The sequence below is a fragment of the Anopheles darlingi genome, chromosome 3 (assembly GCF_943734745.1).
Source record: "Anopheles darlingi chromosome 3, idAnoDarlMG_H_01, whole genome shotgun sequence".
Taxonomy (NCBI): domain Eukaryota; kingdom Metazoa; phylum Arthropoda; class Insecta; order Diptera; family Culicidae; genus Anopheles; species Anopheles darlingi.
In genome coordinates, this window is record NC_064875.1 from 51,497,042 (window position 1) to 51,512,041 (window position 15,000).

The 15,000-nt window shown below is 48.3% G+C and overlaps 3 protein-coding genes across 11 annotated transcripts in view; 2 read left to right on the top strand and 1 right to left on the bottom strand.

Moving 5' to 3' along the window:
* Positions 1-11,886, bottom strand: part of LOC125955817 (zinc transporter 1) — a 19,165-nt gene extending 7,279 nt beyond the window's left edge. The window contains exons 1-9 of one of the 9 annotated variants that reach the window (XM_049687042.1): positions 11,603-11,886; positions 4,262-4,646; positions 4,061-4,185; positions 3,877-3,974; positions 3,673-3,782; positions 3,260-3,391; positions 2,796-3,183; positions 2,561-2,688; positions 1,211-2,236 (exon numbers count right to left, since the gene is read on the bottom strand). In XM_049687042.1, coding sequence (XP_049542999.1) covers positions 2,081-2,236; positions 2,561-2,688; positions 2,796-3,183; positions 3,260-3,391; positions 3,673-3,782; positions 3,877-3,974; positions 4,061-4,185; positions 4,262-4,438 — 1,314 coding nt within the window. In that variant the 5' untranslated portion in view covers positions 4,439-4,646; positions 11,603-11,886 and the 3' untranslated portion in view covers positions 1,211-2,080. The other 8 variants (XM_049687044.1, XM_049687050.1, XM_049687043.1 and 5 more) reach the window with 8 other exon arrangements.
* Positions 11,887-12,269: 383 nt separating this feature from the next.
* On the top strand, positions 12,270-13,031 carry LOC125955847 (iron-sulfur cluster assembly scaffold protein IscU). Its single transcript, XM_049687110.1, has one exon. It carries the CDS (start codon positions 12,382-12,384, stop codon positions 12,835-12,837), a length of 456 nt encoding a protein of 151 aa, XP_049543067.1. The 5' UTR covers positions 12,270-12,381; the 3' UTR covers positions 12,838-13,031.
* Positions 13,032-13,425: 394 nt separating this feature from the next.
* Positions 13,426-15,000, top strand: part of LOC125955800 (protein ecdysoneless) — a 3,649-nt gene continuing 2,074 nt past the window's right edge. The window contains exons 1-2 of the mRNA XM_049687003.1: positions 13,426-13,819; positions 13,902-15,000. The exon at positions 13,902-15,000 is cut by the window's right edge and continues 2,074 nt beyond it. Coding sequence (XP_049542960.1) covers positions 13,519-13,819; positions 13,902-15,000 — 1,400 coding nt within the window. The 5' untranslated portion in view covers positions 13,426-13,518. The remainder of the gene's footprint in view (positions 13,820-13,901) is intronic.

The following is a 15,000-nucleotide window of genomic DNA, read 5'->3' on the forward strand; positions in this document are numbered from 1 at the left end:
TCAGCGAAAGGATGAGTATGAATCCTTCCGCCACCGCACGGAATACCACCGTCAATCGGGAATCGTGTGGCATAACTACCACCCCAACCTGCATCCACACCACTCTTTCGGTGAATTCGGTCGTGCATTCGTTGGTCTGGGTGTGTTTTCCTTCCAGACTCCCCTTCTAGAACCCTTTCCAATGGCAGTGCATAACAGACTAGCAAACTGGGAATTCAGACGGCGGTGCATGGTGGTAAACGTGGAGGACACGACTAAAAAAATCAACACACTGATGCACCATTTTCCCAAACATCTACAACCCTAGAGGATGATGTGTCTCTTGTCCTCAACTAGGATATCTTTTGTTGTTTCAAACTGGTAGCATTATTTTTGACGATATTATAGGGGAAAGCATTTTCAAGGGCTACTACATACTAAAAATAGTTAATTGATATGAATTGCCAATACAATAAAAATAAAATATTTGTTATCTATAAATTGTTACCATGCCAATACGTTGCTAGCGTTTAGTTAGTATTCTATTCCCAAGTTGCTAGACTAGATGAGCATACTATGGCTACTTTGATAATTTAATCTGATACTTCTTTCAAATTATTCATTTTTGGGAAACCTTAATGCCATTCTTCAGGGTGATTTTCATAATATTCTCTCCGCAAATCGCAACTCTTTTTCACGTTCGTACCTATAGATACGGATTTGCCGGATGTCGGTACCCATCTCCCGTGCACATGGAGGTGACGACCCGGAATTGGCTGCATAGTTCTGCGCAAACGCACACATGGCAGCTACAGCTTCTTGGGTAGTGGGGAGCTATGGTTCGTGTGGCACTGGTTAGTGCATGCAATGTACTACCACATCAGCTTGGCCACTCTTCACCGGCACCGTGCAGCATGGTAGACAAAATAAAACGCATGCAGCAGACGAGGGTTGCAACACGACTCGCTGAAGCCGCTCACACAGACACACTCAAACCGTTACCGTTATATCTGGGGCGTATGCCAATCGTCGATCGTTCTAGCGTCTGGCGAATATGCCACCACCCGAGAAGTTCCAGGAAACTCTAGTATTTATCTCCTAACGACAGAGAAATGCATCCTTGTACTGTATGCCTTATCTTCAAGAAGCCTAGAAAATTCTACGAAAAATGATATTAAGACTGAACCGCTCAAACGTCCACGGATGACCACGGAAAGAAAAGCAAATCAGATGCTTTACGAGCGAATTTATTCACGTCTATATCCTCGGGGGGTTCTATGTTACGCTCTTTCGCCGAAGCATAAACTGCGAAGCACAATTCGATTATGCGGAAAATTCATTTACATTCTTCATCAACTTATACTAACAATGAGCAAATAATCAAGTATGATGCTTAAATTAACCTACAATATGTTGTACCGGCAAGGGACGTTGTTTTATGTTATTCCATTCGTCTACTCGAGCTGTCACCATGCGGACGACACTGTATCTTGGGAGAAACCTTCCAAGAAACAAACAAACTAAATATACAAAATCACCCCACTGGTATCTCAAAGGCACCAAACAAACAACAAAGCAAACTGATCAAGTAACACGTTCCTTCCCCCTTTTCCAAGGTGTGGTACGTTCAATGTGCCTGATGCTTCGCCAAAGTGTTTATTTGGCTAAACAACGCTCCGGGCAATACTTCTTAATGTCCTTCCGCCATCGGTCCGATTCTTTGTCTACTCCAGACACTGTCGTCTGCGGTGCGATGCGGACACCTTAAAAAATGAATCAGTGCAGAGGAAAAATACTGTCGTGGTTCAGCGTGGATGTGACCTTTGGCCAAGAAGATTCCAGCTAGAACCGCGGCCCTGCCCTCGTTTTGTTGTCTAGTATTACGGTCACACTAATATCTTCATGTACAAGTCGCTTAGTCCCTATTATTTATCGTTACAGGATGCTGCATTTCTCTTTTTCTCTGCTAACAATCTCCTTATCTTTTCGCGGTCATATTGCCAGAGAGGAGACAGCAAAATTGCGGTCAGAGGGATGGTGGTGATTGTGTCGTTTGGAGTGGAGTAGAGTGGTTTTGATTGGCTTTTGTATGTCGCCTTTACTATTCCTTGTCTTCACTGGGACTTGGATGGTGAAGAAGCAATGCATCGGTCGCCATCTGTCCTGAAGTGCTTTCCTCCACCGCCGGATTCGTCGGTTGTTCGACATCATCCGTCATCACCCTTGGCCCTAAGCCCGAATCGATCACCACTAGCGGCTGTTGTTTTATGCGGGTTGGTGTGCGTGCGCGCACGTGTTTGTTGCGGCATGTGCGTATTTATGGCAAAAGCGGAACACGGTCCCCATCATTTAGATTTAATTGTAACGTTTCGATTTGTTTCCCGATCCGAAAAGTAAAGAAAAAGATAAGCAAAGCAAAATAAAATAAATAAAAAAACGAAAAAATAATAGGGTGGGCATAAAAGAGGAACAATCGTCAGAAAACACTTCCGTGAGGCTCAGTGTTGGCCTTTTAGTAAATGCTTTGTACGGTTTATCAATGAACAGCAGAAGTAGCAGCAATAGCGTCAGCAACACCTACCTTAATATTATTGTTGTTTTGGCAGCATGTAGCTTTGATACAACTAGCTTCGTCCGTGGTAGGACAGTCCAGAGCACAGCAGTCCTGCGTCGCACTGCCATTTAAACTGTTCGAAAATCCGTCCGAACCTGTGGTAAGAAGACCAAACGAAAAGAGAACATAGTGTGACGCACGATTAGAGAACGGATTATCAAATAGCCAGTCGCGAGTGCTGCTCTCCGAAGTAGCAACGTACCAGAAAAACTGTTGAGTGCCTCCAGCTCGACGAACTCGGGCTGTATGGTGGTTGAATGGATGCCTTCATTGTGGAAAAACTCCTTCACACGTTCAGCGATCTTCATGTACTCGGACAGATTGCGGCAGCGTATGTGTGCCGACGCAATGATACGATCGCCGGCCAGCTGCCAAACGTGAAACTCGTGCACTGCCAGCACACCGTCGACTTTCTCCAGCAACCGACGCTGGATGGCGTCGACCTGTATGTGCGTCGGGACGGTTTGCAGCAGAATAAGGGCCGATTCGCGTAGCAGCGGCCAAACAGATTTCAGGATCAGTATCACCAGCAAGATGGACAGGGCGGGATCCATGTATAGCTTATACTCCCAATCGGTGTACTTGACAATCTATAAAGCAGAATTTATAATACTCTTAGTAATTTAGTAACACCGATTTACGATCAAAACGAAATCATTTCCTTACCACTGCACTGATTATCACGACAACGCTGCCCAATGCATCACTGAGTACGTGCAGGAACGCGCCGCGCATGTTCATCTGTGTAGAATCATGTGAATGGCCATGGTGGGCAGGCTTTTTCGCAGTTGCTCCATTCTGTAAGACAAAAAGGAATGATTTATAGAAAGGGAACCACAAACGAAACGAACGCCTTGACTTCATATTGAACAATCAATCACGGCACGTCAGAGGAAGAGCAGAGAGTGTCTTAAAATAGAATGCAACATAATAAAGTAACAATTTGTTGGCTGCTTCCCTACTTGTTCCAAAACAAAATAAAACAGCTGTCGCACAGCATATTTATCGATCTAATTTACTCGTCTACCATGCCAGTTATGGGAGTTGCTGGTGGGCGCCCTGCTGGACAGCATATTTACCTGCTGGTACATGAACGATTTGTTCTCATTGTCATCCGCGGAGTCGCCGATTTGCTTCGCTTGCGAAAGTCCACCACCGTGCGAGTGACCAATGTGTCCTCCACCGTGCTCTGAAAGTAGAAAAAAAAGCATTCCATAAGCATCAGAAGAAGGTTCTTAAGCACACAGAATTGAAAGGACGGTTGCATTTCGCGTCCGACTTACTGTGCAATAAGCAAAGGCCAAGCAAGTTCACCAGCAGACCGATCACACCGACGATAATCAGCAGTTCGGGCTCGTGAATATGTTCCACTTCGATAAATCTGCAGTAGAAACGAAACATACGGTTAGTACATTCAGAACCCTGACGACAAAATCAAGACCCGGCATTGCACGCTTCACTACTTACCGCTTGCACGCCTCCACCGTAATACTGAAGCAGAGGGCCACCAGGAATACTGCATTCACCAGCGCACCGAGCACCTCTGCCCGTGCCCAACCGAACGTATTTTTGGACCATTTCTTTGGCGACATCTGTGGGTAGAGGAAAACGGCAATGATTTTATCAGTATACGGTCAATAAAGTGTAGTGTAACTACGCGTATCTTACCTTAATAGATAGGAATGAAATCACTAGCGCGGCTACATCGCCTAGCATATGAAAGCTATCCGCCACGAGGGCCATCGAGTTGGTGAAGTAGCCAACAATGATTTCGACGAAGAAGAAAAACACCGTCAGCGACATCACTGTCAGCAGACGGCACTTTTTCCCGTCGAACTTCGCCATCTTTCTACCGAAGTGTTACTCTTGCAGTCGTCCTATGTTAAAACTCCCCGTGGTCACTGTTGTCTCTTCAAAGAAGATCGTCTCGATCTCGGTCTTATCTGCATCCGGTGTCCTAGCGTGCGAAGGAACCGGGCGTGGTTGCGTGTGCTACGAGGTGGGCAACTGCATCGGGATCAACGAAGTAAACGGACGAGAACACTACAGCAGACTGTGTATGAAAGGGGCGGGGAATAAAAGTAGAATATTAAAACCCTTCATTTGTATTCAATTCAAGAGCAGTCAGATACTTTGCATGGCGGAAATAATGCGGAAGCCACCAGACCAGAAGCACGCACGCATGATCCTTCCGTGTCGATTTGACCAATGTGGAGTTGTGCGAAAGCGTTACTATAGCCCGGTGGCCGGCTGGCTACAATCACACAATATAACAGTAATTCCGTCAACGTTCGGCCAACGTTCTGGTGTCCCGGCATACATTATTGTCAACTACGTATTCTTTATCCATTCTCTCGGACGCTTCGTGACGCACTGGAGAGCTACTTGCGAACACGCTTCTAGTGTGCACCTTGGTACGTGGATTAGCGAGGTACAATGAACCTTACCTTAACTTACGATTCCAGCAAGAGCATTCTCAACACCGTCGACAGAGTGTATTGGAACGGAGTGTTGGTGCATTGTTTGCCATTTACTTTCTAGAGCACATCTCGCGGTATCGCAACCCAGACCAATACGCGCATGGATACGTCCACTCAGTTAGGTATACCTTTCTTCGTCCACACAGCCAGTTGGAGGAGATCCATTTACAATCTTGCAGAGTTTATCATCCGCTTACCCACTTAGTCGTTTTAAATGGTTTTATGATTTACACGTGAACTAAGCACATCGTAGAAGCCACACTACACATTGTTATGTTTACACAATACAGCTCACTTTACGATCTTTTAAATTGCTTTAATATTAGACTTATTAATTCGAGCTGTAGCTTTGTTTGTATCGCAGCTTATATTACCCAAAAGATGACTATCGGTTTGATACGCTACACCACGTACGGTGGCGCCATCACATATGGCACCTTACCAAAGGAGTTCAAGGTTTCCTCCTCAGAGCGACAGACCCCTCTGCTCTGTGTCGATGGAATCTTTAATGAAGCGGGTATTGCGAAAAAAAACGCGGTGTCCGTCCCCCGCTTGGAGCAATTATATACGTCTCGGTCACTGAAATCCCAATGTGGAACCAGCACTTGACCGGTAGCGATTCACTCGATTTTCGCACGCCAATCACTGTGATTAAATTGTAGAACGCGCGGGCGCGCACAAACTTGGTAAGGATCCGTTGTGCCGTATTGTAGCTCACATCCGACTGAAGAACAGCCGTCGAACTAATCAAGAAATGCTTCAGGCGCGCTCACGTCTGAGATCAACATTGTGTAACCAGTACCCAAGAGTATCGCCGGCAAAGAACCGTTGGTCACATTAACCCACAAAATGGTCCACTCAACTGGCTCTTCCGCCGTAGAACGAGTTGAGAAGCAACTAGGAAGCGAGAGCCAGTCAGCGAAGGCCGCACAGCACAGATCGTACCAAAGTGTTCGACTGCGAGAATTCTCCAGTTGCATGATTCTGCTTCGAAGCAGTAACACCAGTTGAACCATGATTGTGATAGCGTGAGTTTCATTAATGGATTGAAAGATTGATAAACTATCCAGCATAGCCATAAGTAAGCTACTTGATGTGTGGACACTTCTCAAGTATGATCGAGCATAAAGATTGATCCAATTAGCTCGCAATGCGTTGGGTTCTAGAACTGGGCCAAGAACTCCAATTGCAATTCATTCCTATGCAATGATGTTTGATGAAAGTTTATATACATTCTTATTCGCGGTAATTTACTTCCTAAATATTTTTTAAGAAGATTACCAAGCTTGTGCCAGCGGATTATTTATATCATGTCCCATATCATGAATGAATTGAATAAAATATATTACAGAGGATCCACAATCAATCATGCGTGTAGCGATATTTACGATGAACTGTTGCTAAGCTCCCCCATTCATCGATATCATTGCGATCGAAATTCATCGATCAGATAATGAGTTATCGGTAAGGTTGATTTCCATCCTTATCGAGGCACACAATCGTGCCGGCAATTCAGCATCGATAACTCTCCCCCGGCTTGTGGAGGCACTGTAACGGCACTCCAAGACGGGAACCCCAACGACGGATGGGATCTCCGCTTATCGTCTCTGCACGCGTGGTACATTTTGTTGGACAGATCGTGGGAACATAATTATTGATTAGCATTGGCGCCAGCAGCCTTGCTTGCCTGTTGTGCTGCTGTCAATTGCATCAGTTACGCACACACTCTGCGTTATATTAATACTTAATGGACAGTTATCCAACATATTACAAGAGTTTGGACATACGACAGATTATTCTCAATCTATTCGTTAGTTTTTTAAGTTTAAAAGAATAACAGAAGTAGGCTAGGTTGCACTTTGACAAATCCTGCCAATCGATCAACTCAGAATCAGAACAGTTGGAAAGGCATCACAAAAGGTGCTTACTAATTATGGGAAAATAGTAGACAGCAATCGGGAATAAAATCGTGCAACACAGCCAGCTTCCTATAGCAAACACGAATAAAGAAAATGACTCTTGGTTGGATGTACTGTCTATTCGCGCAGCTTCTTTGCCTGGTTTTATAAATCCATCTGCTTGCACGATAATGATTTTCATTTTCAAAATCTTCTTTCACAATTCTTTGTGTCTTGACTATCCTACACTAGACGATCAACCAGCTGCATTTCCAGTGAAATGATGTCTGCCACGTGTCAGAGTAAATTATTGCACTTCTGCTCACGATCAAAGAATCCTCAAGAAATGAAATTTGCTCTTCTTTGTAACAGAACGAAAGAATTTTCCATTCCTTTGTCCTCAGGTTTCCGCTAGTGATCCAATGTATGTATGGTAAATCGGAGATGATGCATCCAATAAAAAGAAAAAGGATTACCAAATCCCAAAATTAAATCTTCTCCAAATTTCGTTCCAGCTGTTGGCGTAAGGCACGACGTCCGCTTATAAAAGCCAAGCTTCTTCAGCAGCGCGGCTGCAGCAGTAGCAGGACAAAGCGCAAAAATCACGTTCGGGAGTACGCGATGCCCAAGATGCTCCGTAGAAGAAGAACCTGTTTGCCTCCCGCATGACGTGCTGCTGCTTCTGTTTTCCATTCCACTCACAAAGCAGCAGAATGCGCGCGTTAGAAGATGGAGCAGAGTTTGCAGCGTCGTGTGCCTTCGTTCTGGTGGATCCCTCGATAAAGGAGCGCGACCGTACGACGTGGCATCTTGAAAAGGGTTGCACACATGGTTGAGGAGTTGGAGGCCAACTTGCCCTCAATCCCTTTGTTGCAACAACGACCGCAGCAGACACATTAGCTTCTTTCAAGGGGAGCATTGGACGCACACAGTAGTGCTCGTCAATAATCGGTGCATCCCAGATTCTACACTCCTTGGCTCATCTTCTCCCCGGATGTCATAGTGTGCTAATCATCTTCGTTTCACCATCTAGAGCAGCATAATGTTTCCATCCAAAGCATTCACACGTGCACACCCATCGGGCCATCGTGCAATCGCTGTCGCACACAAAGGATACTCCAAAAAACCGGGCAAAGGTTACCCAGGGCTAGTGTTCTATATTTTCGCCACCAGACTAGTCGGTCGCAGCTTCTTCGCCCATCTAGAGCAGCGCACCGGGAGATCGATTTTTCCCGGGAGCGTCTTTTGAAGCAGCGAGCGTGACGATGGGTCGGGCGCGACCTCGAAAGGTATGCCACGTTCTTGTTGTGGCCAAAGGTAATGAAATATGTAGATTTTTGTGCTTTTGGCAGATGATCAGACATACGGTTCTGACAAATTCCAAATATTCCAGGTAAGAATTGTCTACCGTCTTCAGTTTAAGCATCGTTGTTGTCCTATCACGTGTTCCAAGATAACACCAATGGCCAATTGAGCAATGATAAGACCTGTGTCCAAGGTGCAGATAGCTTAAGATTATGACAGCCGGCACCAAACAAACAGCTGTACGAGAATGTACTTTATCACAAATTGTCCCAATTCCAGCTCAGCATGATTACACGATAATCTGATGCGATGATGGCCCATTGAAAGACAACAATGTTGCACCATTAAATTCACCTTAATCATCCATCGCACCCCACCAACATCGTACGTAGGGGAGGGTGATAAAAAGGCACAATCCGTCAAATTTTCCCTCAGAAAATGTCCCCACCCATTTTCACAAGAAATAACGAAAAATGTCGCACAATACATAGCAATGCTGGCCTCACGCACAGTGACCGTGAAACAGGCTTACTTCTCCCATAGTGCACGCGTGGCTACTACTACCATGGCGTTACCATGGTTACGATGCACAACGGTGCTCTGTGGCGCAATGAGACGCGCCGTGCGTTCTTCAGTGCCATGCCTGCCACCCTTTAGTCACCAAAGTAGGACACGCACCCGTACCTGCCACCAACCCGTCGCACGCCGCACAAACAGCAATATCACGTCACCGTGAATATGCAGATGATAGTAGTAGCACCCACTAACGCGTGTGGGCTCGGCTCGGGGGAGGGTGTTTGTTTTAGTTCTACTTCTTTGTGTTACCTCATTTCGCGGCGGCGACGCCACCGATTTGCGGTTCCTTTCCCCGTTGGTGACACATCTTGGGCACGCGGGTCCCGGATACACTATCAACTTTGAATATAACATCACCAGCAAGAAAGAGAGAAAGAGAGAGAGAGAGAAAGAAAGAGAGATGCTTTGCGATGGCCGTGTGCTACTAATGGGGGTATAACCGGGTGTTCGTGTGCGTGCGTGCCCGGCCACGATCGAGCATTATCAACAACCTCTTCCTTTCTGGGGGCCAGAGGAGGTGGCATGCTAGCGGGGGGTGTTTGCAGCAGCGAGTGAGCAGTGCGTATGCATTACACATCGCAATCCTCGCCGGGTGCTTGCAAAGAGACACCCGTGCGTCACATTGGCCACACGACACCACACCGGTGGTATATGAATTTGGGACAACCAGCTGGGATGCGTCAGGTAGACGCACGTACACGCACGAACGCACGCAGGCACACACATCGGTGCAGGTATAGGGGCTGCATGCAAATCGAACCTGTCGTATCGTGTACTTCGAGGATTTCGCTTTCGCTGCGCCTTATCGGCCATTTCAATGCGCCAGGGTTAATCGGAGACCTACGACAGCACCACCATCTCGGGTACAGTAGGCGCAACCCGTGAAGGCGCTAATGGTCCACCCGCCTTATGAGCAATCAACTGTCCTGTGCTCAAGAGGATACCCCCGGCAGCAACCAATTCGATTGGAATGCTCGATTGCAGCGGCGAGCGTCGGTTACTAGATTGGGAAATGGCCATCTTCGCTCACTTCGGGGCCAGCTGCGGGTGCGTCTTGCGATTGTAAAGCCGCGATAGAGAAATTGGACGAATTGACCAACCAGCCGGCTGGGATCGCTGTTGGGGCGCACGTAGAGATTGGGACAATCGTATCGATGAGATTCGATCTCTGCACGCGCATTCTACGCGCTCTACGTGCTCCAACACGCATGGCTTATCATTTGTCATCGTTGTGGTCACCCAGATAATGCCAACTGGGGACCACAAGGGGGGGTATTGGAACGTCTTAAGTTAGGCGCATTATGCCTGCAAATCAAGAGTTCCGTTCAATTAGTAGGCTGATCACAGATTCTCAGTGCAAACTGTAGCTGAGCTGAAAATGAATAATTGGTTATCGTAAAGTTCTTATAAAGTTCAGAAGCGTCGCATTTCACAACGGTACAATTTGGCTTCACCGGAACAAACATGTCGTAACAGCTATTTCACCTTTCCGTTGCTTAACTCTTTACAGTAAAATTGTTTTGGCTCTTCACCGGAAACACAAACACACAGCCACATACACACACACACAGGGGGTACGGTACGCGATGTCTTTTCGCTGCCAAGAAGATTTTGCAATTTTCCAGCACTCAGGTAGGTCGTACGTCGCCGTCACACGTCTTGGAGCTGGGCTTACTGTACTCCGTTACACACGTTTTATGGATTTAATATGTTTTTCTACTCAACATTTTCCGCTTCCAATGCACTTCTCTCCAGCGATACTCGGCACTGTTCACGGCCACGGTCCCCGGTAAGAGGAGCACGGACCAACGTAAAACGTCCACTTTTCTTCTTGCGCGCGTGTGTGTGCTTTTCCTGTACGCGCCGAGAGCTTCTTCACTCACTTTGCCATAGTAACATTACCATTTCCCTCTTCCCCCTTACTCTATTACTATTCCTCCACCCCACCATCTCCCCACCTGGTTCTAAGTGCGCACCCAGAACGCGTTTACTACACGCGTAACGGTCGTCGGTCTTCGTCGCGCGCCTGCTTTGTTCCAAAGGGGGGTTCGCTCGCTCGTTCGCTCGCTCGTGACGCCTGGCCTGCTGGTTCCGAGTGCAAAATTGTTTCTAGCAACACGGCACGGTGGTACCGTACGCGCGCGGCCGTTGTCGCTCGCAAAGAGACACCACCGAGAGCAGAACCTTGATGAAAAAACAAAGGATAAAAAAGTACGGTTCGCCAAGATTGGCACGGCACCATCGCGGACCCGTGACCGAAAGAGAGGGAGAAATAGAGAGAGATTCTAATTTCTCTCCTCCGGATGAATCAGGACGAAAGTGTTGATGCCAAACGGAATGGAGGCTTGTAATCAACACTGATAACTTACACCCTACCCTTTTGGCCATCGAACCCCCAAGGAACAGGCACTTGAAATGCGGATAAGAATATGAGTTGTAAAGCACTGTGCGCCGTCCGAGTGATTACAGCCCGATGATTCAAGAGGGGTCTTCAAACGACGGCAAACGCTTTGATATCGAGGCTACCAGCAGCAGCAGCAACAGCCACGGTCAATCACGATGGGGTTTGGGGGGGCACACAAATATAGCGTCATCATGTGGGGGTCCCCCTTGGCTTCGGTCGTGATCGGTCGAGAAACTTCTCGTCAAAAGGAATTTCCAGAAACATCACCCCCAACAGCGAGCGACAAGGAATTCGTATACGAGAAGGGGGTTACCTTTCCACCGTGATTCTTGAAAACGTGACGCACCTTGCCTCTGGATGATTGAACAGCGATTCTGAGGACGGAGAGCACGCGAGGACAAACGAGATTTCACACACTACAACTGCATCCGGAGTTGGTCAACACGCGAAGGGCTCAGCTGATGAAGTAGCACAATGCTCGATGACGACGATGGTTATTGCGGAACGCACGACACCTTGCACCACGAGGCTTTTGCTGATCACCACGACGATGGTGCACACGGCAGCAGGCAGGTAGGAGGACGCAAATTGAAAAAAGAACGCGGACGACCAGCCAAGAACAACGCGAGCCGAGGAGTCAGATTTTTTGCTGGTTTTTTGTGTATTTTTGATAAGGCCTGTCACCCGGCCAGCAAATGCTCGAATTCGAGAAACTGACAGATCGCAACAGCTCGAAAACGGCTAAACTGTGCGAATCAAAAGAAACTTGAAAGATGCCTGGTTTCCACCAATTTATTAAGATTGTAGCTACAGTATCGATTCATATGCATACATGTTTCTGTTATTTTCATATGAAATTCCTTCTTTGAAAAAGAAGCGACGATCAAGCGCCCTGATGGACGCAACAGCACTGCGTTGAAAACGCAAACGCATGCGTCTGCGTCGCTAGTCTGCTCGAATTCGAGAAGCTACATTTGTTGACTGGGGTTTGTTTTGATCCGTCCCCCTTTTTGTTGTTGTCATTCGCCCTCGAGACGCAATTCGCGGAAGTTGTGAAAAATTTGCTGCAGAATTGTTGAAATTTCCGGTGTTTAAACCAGTTCCTGAGCCAGCAAACGATCAACGATGTCTCTCCCGCGTAATATCGGCAGACTGCTGAAGGTTTCACGCACTCACAGCCTGCCCTGTGCGCTGTACCACGAGAATGTGCTGGAGCACTACGAAAACCCCCGGAACGTGGGCTCGCTCGATAAGAAGGACAAGAACGTCGGCACCGGTCTGGTGGGCGCTCCGGCTTGCGGTGATGTGATGAGGCTGCAGATCCGAGTGGACGACAACGGAAAGATCATCGAGGCCAAGTTTAAAACCTTTGGCTGCGGTTCGGCCATCGCCTCGAGTTCGTTGGCCACCGAGTGGGTGAAGGGCAAAACCCTGGATCAGGCGCGCCAGCTGAAGAACACGGACATAGCCAAGGAGCTGTCGTTGCCCCCGGTCAAGCTGCACTGCTCGATGCTGGCCGAGGATGCCATCAAGGCGGCCCTCGAGGACTACAACAAGAAGCAGAAGAAAGCCGACAAGTGAATCGGCATCTGCTGATAGTGGAGTGCAGGACTGGTAAACGGAGGTAGGGTGGTGGTGTAGAGGAAGCAGGAGTGTATGATAAGAACCGCTATGTCATAGTTTGTACGTCTGATGAATTGTATATGAATGCATAAGTAGAGGTAAATAAATAGATTCAACGCGTTGATAACACAAACTACGTGCAAAGATTTCGGCATCTTGTGCCGGCCGCCGGAAACCGCTACACCGGTGTTTATGTAACCAAGATTCGCGTGACTCATCGTTAGGCGCAATATTGTGAAATACTGCGCCGTCATTTTCCTCCTTTCCATCGCTTCGAGCGTGGAAATTCCTGCATAGAACGGAAGGATTTCCCATTTTTCAGACTCAATCCATCGAGGCTTTTCTTTCGTCTCCTACTAACACAGGGTGCTCCAGCGACTCTGCAGAAAAAACTCCGTTTACATGACTGCGGTTTTGGGAGTCGGAGTTTGAACAGGCTGGTCCAAAATAGAGCATTTTTCATACTACGGCACAGCCAAGGCACCTTTGTCCGTTTGAAATCCGCGAAATCCTTGAAATCGATCGATTGTTGCAGGTTCAGGGCCGCGGCAGGGAGCAAGCACCGAACACTGAAGACAAAAAACCAGGTGTGGCAGCCGCAGCATTGCAGCTTCCGAAGCATTACCGAGTGAGAGGAGAATGACGGCGAACCGTGCATTGCTGCAGTCCATCCGGGAGGACGATTTTGTGGAGTATTTCCTGTTCCCCGCCGGTTCCACCGATCCCCAGGATGTGCAACTGGAGAACAGTGACGCGAGCCTCGAGGTGCTGCTGCAGGACGTGAATCGGATTGCGGAAGAGTTCTGCCAGCAGTACATCTGGCATCGAGATGCCTTTCACGTGGTTCCCCGACCGAACAACGACTCCCGGCTGTTGATCGAAGTGGCCAACGGTATCGAAGGATCCCCGTTGGATGGCACCAGCGGCAGCAGTACAGGAGGTACAGTGGCATGTTGAGAAGGAGCGACGATAGTTCTCGCGACACACGCGCTAATGCTCCGCGGTTCCGTTTCTATTTTTAGCTCAACTACCAGCTCATCTGTACGGGATTTCCCACGTCGGTGACAACATCCAGGACGAGTGGTTCATCGTCGCACTGCTGTTCCACCTGACCGAGCGTCTGCCCGGACTGGCGGTACGTGTAATCGATGCCGATGGTGAGTTCCTGCTGATCGAAGCCGCCGAACAATTGCCCCGTTGGGCCACACCGGAAACCTGCGAGGGCAAAGTATTCATCGTAAACGGAACGCTACGATTGCTGGAAAGCAAGTTGGACGACGGAGGCAACCGTACGACGAACCCCGATATCGGTGCAGCACTGGAACTGGTGCGTGGTTCCGATGGCACAAAGTACACCGTAAGCGATGAGGTGATACGCTGCATCCGAGACCGGATAGTGGACTTTCCGGGTAAAATTACGGACCATCATCACCGGGCAACGGTGTACGTGCCAGTTGGCGTAGCGGCCGTTCTACGTGAGAATCCACAGCTCGTCGCACCGGCAGTGCTCGCGTTCCGCAATCGGGATCCGATCGATCTGAAAGTTTGCCGAGCAATGCGGTTCTTCCCACCGGAGTGTTGCGTGTACGCCAGCGTGACCTTCACCAAATGCCTCTATGCCATGCTGTCCCAGAGCCGGTACCTGCCCGATCGACGCACCGGTTGGACGATTCCACCGGCAACCGATCCCAACCATAAGGCACATCTGCTTGGTCTGAAGCTAGCCTGTGGCTTCGAGATATTGGCTTCGCAGGCCAAGGCTGCCCGTACCGATTGGGAGTCGGATAAGGGATGGCAGGGATACCGGGAATCATTGACCGCAAAAGGGTACTTCCGGGGCAACATAGAGGGTTCGCAGGAGCACACGAAGCTGCTTGCGATCGCTCGTGAGTATTACGCGGAGCATCGGGAATCGATGCGTTCGACGCCGAAGATCGGTGAAGAGATCGTCTCGATATTGCGCCGCAACGAGTGGGATGTGGAGGAACTGCGGAAACAAGGTGAAGTGATTCCACCGGCCGATAGTGATGATTGGATGAACATTTCGCCGGAGGAGCTGGATCGCATGCTGACGGAACGGTATGGAGCGAAAAAGTTGTTCTCACTTAACTGCAACGGTAA